The sequence below is a fragment of the Dendronephthya gigantea genome, unplaced genomic scaffold (assembly GCF_004324835.1).
Source record: "Dendronephthya gigantea isolate DGI-Jeju-01 unplaced genomic scaffold, DenGig_1.0 000006F, whole genome shotgun sequence".
In the NCBI taxonomy this organism is placed as follows: Eukaryota; Metazoa; Cnidaria; class Anthozoa; order Malacalcyonacea; family Nephtheidae; genus Dendronephthya; species Dendronephthya gigantea.
Window position 1 is genome coordinate 2819959 of NW_021163016.1, and position 8246 is coordinate 2828204.

Below are 8246 nucleotides of genomic sequence, written 5' to 3' on the forward strand. Positions count from 1 at the left end.
GTTCTGATCGCCATTTCAACTTGCCTCACTTTGACTTGCCTCAAATTTGCACGAAGCCGTTGAATGTGTGGCTACAGGCCTATGTGAAAGTGAATCAAATTACCAAGTGATACTGTTATGTGACACTTTAGCTAGAGCTTGAAAAACCTTTGAAGCACGATCCCATCCATTCTAAATCGTGTCAGATCACGGGCATTCCATCTGCAGAATTACAACGCGCACACCTTGCGAATGACATTGTTCACTAAATCTCGTCAGCGGCTGAAATAGTCTGCAGTTACCGTCAGAGCCGAGTAAAAATTGCATGAAAAGAACTCATTTATAGTCAGGAATTACGACTCATCTTTGGAAGTTAAGTCATAATATCTTATAGATAGTTACACTTTAATGCGCACTGAAAAGTCGTCCGTGAAAAACTCGGAATAAACTGAAGAACTTATCAGTTACCTGGCAACGCCCGGATTCCTATGCTGAATGAATCCATTCCAAACTTCCAAACTCCAGTTTGTCAATCCTGATCTTAAGAGAACGCATTCGGATCAAGGACGCTATATATAAACACTGATAATCCATACTCATGACATTAGCCTAGAGGCCGCACGACTAAACAGTACTTGGCTCTTTTAGTGAGAAGAGTTGGCCAGCGTCAGTTATGCAATCGTTACCACAAGTTCAGCAGAGCATCACAGCTTTGATTTCGCTCAAATGCGTCCTTGCTACATTGGGCTTGGTCGTAGAGTTCATCGTATGCCGTTTCTTTCATGCTGTTCCGCTATTTCACGCGATTGTCGAAAAGCAGATCACGCAGAAAGCACAGTTGAAGATGGTGAAAGAACATTATTGGGATTCCTTATTCGGATGGCAAATGTTCAAAGAATGTTGGAATATGAAGGTCATGGATTTACGGAAGCAGGTTAGCGAAGGAACGGAGGTCGTGGATTCGCCTCTTATCAGCGCGGATGGAACGAAATGTGTACGCCTTTCAGAGCTTGCCCGAATTGGACGGCCTTTGGTCCTGAACTTTGGCAGCTCAAGCTGACCTCCATTCATGGCGAAATTGGCCAGGTTCAATGAGATCGTACGAGACTTCAACGATCTGGCTGATTTTGCGATTATCTACATATCTGAAGCTCATGCCATGGACGGCTGGGCTTTTAAGGTAAGCCTCCTGGAAGAGATTTCCATTTTTCATAACGATATTTTGTTATTGAATGATTTTCGATTGATGAAACTCGTCTTGTTTTCGCACATCACGGAAAAAGCTTGCCCAGAATTAAGTTATATTAGCTTGAAATTAAATTAAAGGTTCCATCTACTTGTAAAAGGATATGAAGCCTGTCAAAATTAATACCACGCTCTCAAAAACGCGGAAAAGAGAAAGGGAAATTCGCGTTGACGATGGATTCGATTAGGAAATTGTAAACGATGTAATGAAATATGAATCATTTGCTAAAGGATTTGGTGGAAAAATGTCGTTAGGTTTATAATTGTTTGTGTTAGCAACGCAATTTCCTGGTTCAAGTGTCGTAATCCTTTTTTAAAAGCAGCCAGTCCAAAAGAATTGGTGAATTTCATACTACTGGTGGGAATAAAGAACGTAACCGCTTTCTCAAATTTTCACTTCATTGAATTAAAATCGGTTCCGGCCTTTTCCATCATTGAAAATTAGGACGTGTTGACGGCCGTTGCTAAATATTGACGTGCATGTATGTTCAGATTCACCACGTTTGAGATATCTTTCTCAGGGTAGTTCAGACATAAACCACAACAGATTATTGTAAAATACAGAATACTACCTCGAGTCAGTTCAAACACAAACCCCGACAGCTTATTGTAGAATACTACCTACGCTATACCACCACTTCTAAGATATCTTTCTCAGGATGTTTTTCTTTTTAAGTCCAGACTGCAGAGACAAACCACGACAGCTTATTGTAGAATACTACCTACACTAGACCACCACGTTTGAGATATCTTTCTCAGGTATTTCAGATACAAACCACGACAGCTTATTGTAGAATACTACCTACGCTATACCACCACTTCTAAGATGGCTCTCTCAGGATGTCTTTCTTTTTAAGTCCAGACTCCAGAGACAAACCACGACAGCTTATTGTAGAATACTACCTACACTAGACCACCACGTTTGAGATATCTTTCTCAGGTATTTCAGACACAAACCACGATAGCTTATTGTAGAATACTACCTACACTAGACCACCATGTTTGAGATATCTTTCTCAGATAGTTCAGACACAAACCACGACAGTTTATTGTAGAATACCACCAACTACACTGCACTAAATTGCTCACGATTTTTACAATTTCTTTCTAGAACAACTACGAGATTCGTCAGCATCAAAACCTGGACGAAAGACTTGAAGCAGCGAAGCATGTCTTGGCCAGAAACCCTCCCTGTCCTGTGTTTGTGGACTCGATGGCAAACACTATGAAGACGGCCTACGCTGCTCTTCCAGAAAGATTGTATGCGATCGAGGAAGACAGGATCGCATACGTCGGAGACCTGGGACCCGATGGTTACAACCTGCAAGAACTACGGCGATGGTTGACGGAGTACAGAAATAACTCAAGGCGCAGAACGTGGACGAGATAACGGAAAGAAAATGGACGTATCGAAGTTTGGATTAAATATGAATGCAATTGTAAATACTTGGACAGGCAATTCCCAGAAAACTGCCCGTATTTGTGGTATATCTACTACAAATGCATATTCTTATATAATAACCAAAGTTGTAAATAATAATAACATATATTCTTCAAACGAATAGGCAGTATATACAATATATAGCCTATTCATTCGTTTGACATTTAAACAGTGAACTCAAATGGATCGATACTTTGCCGCCATCTTTGAATAAGCTGAATTGACCGACAGTTGAGTTTGCAAAAAGAAATTATAAGTTGTTTAGGGGTACCTAGCTTGCTAAAAACAGCTAGAATTAGACGAGATGTATTATATTTTTGGATTACTTTTTATATATGACCTAAAGATTGAGTTGTTCGCTGCCGCTGGTATCCTAGTATTGCACAACCATGGCTTCATGCAATAATATCGTTTCATGCAATAATATCGTTTTAATGATAAGTAATCGATCCTGTTATTATTGAGTTCACTGCATGCAAGCAGTACGCAGCAATTTCATACGTATACTAAGGCTTTCCTCTTTTGTGGGTGAGCCCTAGTAGTAATTACAAATAATAGATCACCATATTGTATTGATGTTATTATTCATGGAACATACGTATGATTGTCCAGATAGAAACGCCAGTCAGTGCGGGTTCTGGACATGATGTTTTTGTGTGATTCTGAAAAATATTAAAATATACTACAGTGATTTATCAATATATGTTTGCGTGTCGTTATTTTAGAGTGTATTGTAGCTAGGTCAAAGCAGTAAGCAAGACAAAGACAAAATTGTCTGTGATTCCTTCTGTGGTAGCTTTGAAGAGATCCGTCTCAAAGAAAGAGCTAAAAGTTGTAAGGATTATTTCACTTATTTCGAATGGACAAGAAAGAGTTCAGACTTCACATTTTATTCTGACGGTTTAAAGAATCAATGCTTGATAGTTCGTAGAAATATAACCATGATATCAAAAGTTATGTTAGATACACCTCAAACAAAACTGTTTACTAACGCATTAGATAAGAATGTAAGGTATATTTGTAAACTGCAATGCAAGTGGGCACTGCACCTAACTAGATGTCACACTTTGTAAACGAGTTTCCAAATACAAAACTAACAAAAGAATACTTCGGTTTCATCTGGCAAAAATCAAACCACAAAAAAAGCTCTGCACGAATCTGATAAACGTCCGGTGACATAGAAAATTTTAAATGAACCATCCACTTTCGGCAGAGATATTTTTACATTCTACATTCTACAAATATTCCTTGTCCAATATTTGACGTCAGTTCTGGTTGCTGGCACATCAAGAAAGCCGAATCTTATAAAAAACTATTTATCTGTGTCATGCGCTAAGTGATGCGCTAAGTACATGGTGTTGTGGCTATATTTGCATATGACGCGTCACGCCACATCTGGAATTATACACCTTATTATCATTATCATTCAATACGTCACAGCGCGCCTGAGGTTCTGTCGCAATATGAAACGCTTTCAAAATATTTTCCAACACGCAACTTTGCTTGGGAAAAGCGAGACCATTTTATAGCAGATTAAGGCAATAATTTCATTGATTGGCTAGCGAAAAAATCTTGCAAATAGTCGACCTGGCCGGATTTGTTCCACGTTGCGCGCGAGCATTTGTTCGATCCTCGTGTTTAGTAAATTCTAAAGAAATGTCAATTGTCACAATTACCTAATTATCACCTTAAAAATTATCGTTGACGGGAGGATTTTGTACTTAAAATGTGACAAGAAGCGCAATGGATTATTAATGAACTCTGAAGATACTCATAAACCATCCAGAAAGAAAAAAATTAACCCTAATGAGACGATTAGAATAAGTGTAGAATTTCAACTCTCCCACGGGCTCCATGCAATCAAATCGATATTGAATTCAATAAATAAAAGAATATAAACGTTCATGAGCATTTTTTCATCTTAATTCATACTTCGCTATCTGTTACAGATCTCTATAAATTAATATTATGTGAAGTTTGCAAATATAGAAAGAAAATAGACTTTTTAACATCATGAATCAACAGCAACAATGTTCACATCGATACACGAAGGGTACAATGTTATGCAAAAATTATCTATTATGATATATGGTATCTGGCAAGCAATTAAGATGTTTGTTAGTTGAAGCTTCCGCACCCGTGATAAGAAGAGAGAATCTTTAGTGGAATGAGAAGACATTGCTATATGGTATTGAACTTGTTTTATATGAACAGCGTTCTAGCGTCAAGCAGAGACAGAAGTATTTGTCGTTTTATCTGAACTGGCTATAATCTATATCACAAAGACGCGCAGATATTGTCGCCCGAAGCGCGCAATGTTTACGAGTGCCGATGTTAAGTGATGTGAATATTGTGTCGAGAGACGTACGTTATTCACGCTTCCCTACATTTAGCGCAACGACAGTTACGACGCCATTCACATGCACCAACACATGACTGAATATAGTTAATCCAAAAGCAAATAACTCCGTTATTAACCATGCAGTTAATGATCTATTGCCTTCAAATAGATAAATGAATGATCAGTTTTCACAATAAATGCAGCCTTGTAGCGTTGTTTATCCTATATAATTTGTTAACGACCAGTAAACTTGAAAAAACCTTGTAAGACTGACATTACCTTAGTCATTATTACCTATCAGTATTCTGGCTATAAACGTTTACGTTGCTTTCAAAACAGTACTAGGAGTTACTGGGCAATTGGACATAAGATAACTAAGAAAAACGTCAACTGTTCTGTTTAACTTATCTCAGTTATTTTTGCAGGCCTCTGAATGTCTTTTAGAAGCAGTCGTATAACTGGGCAAATATATTTGACTATATATGAGTTATTTATCATAAAATGGGAAGACAACAACGAACTTGCAGTGAAAATATCTCGTCTCTATAGAGATGTGAAAACATTTTTACAGTGTAAAAACTTTATATCAAATAATCGCGTGATTTCTTCTGTACGTTCTTCCGTGTCCGTGACCCCAAATATTTGCGACATTCTATTCCCTTTGTTGCAGGTCACGGCATCACGCGATGTAATGAACTTGGACCAAAAAAATTGCGAAATTCAAAAAGCATTGTAGAGGGCAACACAGATAAAGCCGGTTGGCATAACCCAGAGCTTGCACGACAAGATGCAACTACGCTCTTTACTGATAACATTGAGTGTGCTCAAATCTATGATTAAAATCTATACGTAACAACCTATTTAATAAATTATCGTATTTTTAGCCCATTTCCCTAATTTTCACGAGAGGTGATTTTCACTGAGTACAGTTATCTGCTATATAACATAGCGTGGTTATATATAAAGACATCATCATCAAAATCGTCATCATTTTTTTTGTCCTAACATAGTTATTGAATGCAACAGGAGAGGGTCAATCAACATTTAACGAGGTAACCATCCATTTACGCTCGTTAAAACTTAAACCTCTTCAACAGATATCAAGGTATAAACTGATTCCTTTCAAATCACAAGAGTTATAAATTACTGAATGGCTAGAAAGGTGCGAGACTGCTTCACGTCACGTTCACAGAATCGGTATATACGTATATACGAAATAAAACTGATCCTATCCAAAGTTGATACAAGTGTTCATGACATGCAACCTAAGTTGTATTCATCAAGTCAGCAAGCATCTCACTATTCTTGGTTTATAGTTCTCACAAGTCCCAGCAGCTTCAAACTGTTAAACTCTTTAGTGCTTTGATGAAAAACAAACAGAGGTCGCAAGAGAAAACCTTACACGCATTTTTTTATTTCGTGTCGCAGTGATTGAGCAAAACCTCGTAAGCGGATATCGAGGCTACATGATTCAAAGTGGGTCTTGACTTGAGACATCAGTCTTTGACTTTGATTTCTGTCCTTCAATGTGTTATATTTTAACCGAGAAACATGGGAAAACATATCAACTTGTATTTTTTGCAAAACAAAGCCCTTTCATTGTGCTCTTTCTTGCAAAAGCATTCGCATGCATATCGTAATTCACTTGCGTAACTCCGTCTCGAGAACTGCAAACGTTTGACGCAGTTGCCAATTGACTGTCACGCGATCAGCGTTTAAACTGGGCATTTATTCTCACTATTTTTATGCACACTGAAGTTCAACTGGTTGGTTTCACATTTATATAAATACATATAATCTACATGTATAATTTCATTGCATAGAAGCAGCCCAATGCACAGAAGACGTGAGATGAGTAAATGCACGTTTATCATTATTTTAGGCGTTTCCTTCCCTGGTTTATAATTTCATAAAATTATCGTTCCACACCCGTGCCAAGGTTACACCGTTGAATATCATTATTACCTAACCTTGTGACAAAATGCTTTGTCGAATTGTGGAATTATATATTTGCACTGATCGTTTTCGTAATTATGCTATCAAGTCAAAGTGCTTGGCTTTTGTGTTTAATTGCGTGTTCCTCCAATAAGAGCTTAGTCTGTATCTTGCTCTGAGCAGTAAAAAAAGAGCTTTGTTTTTCCAAATCCGTCCTGTACGTCAAACATTGATTGATTTGGTTTGACCAGGACGTTGAACACAGATCACTTCTTGATTTCATGCAGTATTTATGACGGATTTGTGAGACTCTTATAATTTCAAATTCCTTTCACCAAAAATAGGCGAGGTTCAGTTAGGTCTTTGGGAAAATGCACCTTGAGCCTCAAGGGTTCTCGTTGCGTATTTTCGACTCACTCATAACTCGTAAAGGCGATGATTGCCAACAATTATATAACTATTAGTATTTCAAGTGGCTCAACTAAGTTTAACTAACCTTCTTTAACCTTATATAGATAACCCAGGAATATACATGCAGGAAAAAGACTAGGACAGCGCATGTTGCTTTTAAACCAAATCTCGCGTTGTAATGTGTCCATATACTGGTTGGATTTTTTAGAGTCAAATCTGCTTCTTTCTTGAACGTATATACTCTAATGTAAAAGAACTCCAGGTTTGCGCATTCCAAGAAAATACCCCTAAAGGACCAGGTCGTGTTTGTTGAAGCTTAATCCGAAGCTCAGACTGTCTCAGTTGGAATGGTAATACTGTGGCGGCCTGTGATAATCGCAGGACTTCACCGAGACATCTGGCGCGTTAGAATAAAGCCCAGATTGCATCATTTCAGACGTGATAAAGAGACTTTCCAGAACAGTGCGTAACCGACAGTTTACTCGGAAAAGCTTGTTACCTATTGTGCTCTACGCATGTTGAGAATTTTGGTTTCGAACAGGTTGACGTTCTCCAACTTCTCCTGTTTTCTATTCGTCTTCGCCACGTTTTACAAAATCAAATTTTCAAATTGGCAAAGTCTATTTAAGGTTTCAGGTTTTAGAAAGTGATCCTGCACAGAATCATCTGTATTTATAGACTCATTACATCCATATGCACGTATTGCATGTATTACACGACGTACGAATGTATATCACATTGTCTCGTGATGTGATTTTTTTTTACCGATGGGCACGGGTTCGCGAACCGCGAGACGAGTCCTGCTGTGCGGTTGAAACTGACCTGGCAGCCCACGCAAACATCGTTCAGATAAAAGTCCGCGCACTGAGCAATATTGCTTCAGTTGACTCCAGG

General features: G+C 38.2%; 1 protein-coding gene across 1 annotated transcript; it reads left to right on the forward strand.

The window, feature by feature from the left end:
- The first annotated feature begins 563 nt into the window (after positions 1-563).
- Positions 564-3366, forward strand: LOC114516753 (type I iodothyronine deiodinase-like). The gene is made up of 2 exons (XM_028536314.1): positions 564-1159; positions 2336-3366. Exons 1-2 carry the CDS (start codon positions 653-655, stop codon positions 2612-2614), a joined length of 786 nt encoding a protein of 261 aa, XP_028392115.1. The 5' UTR covers positions 564-652; the 3' UTR covers positions 2615-3366.
- Positions 3367-8246: the final 4880 nt, after the last annotated feature.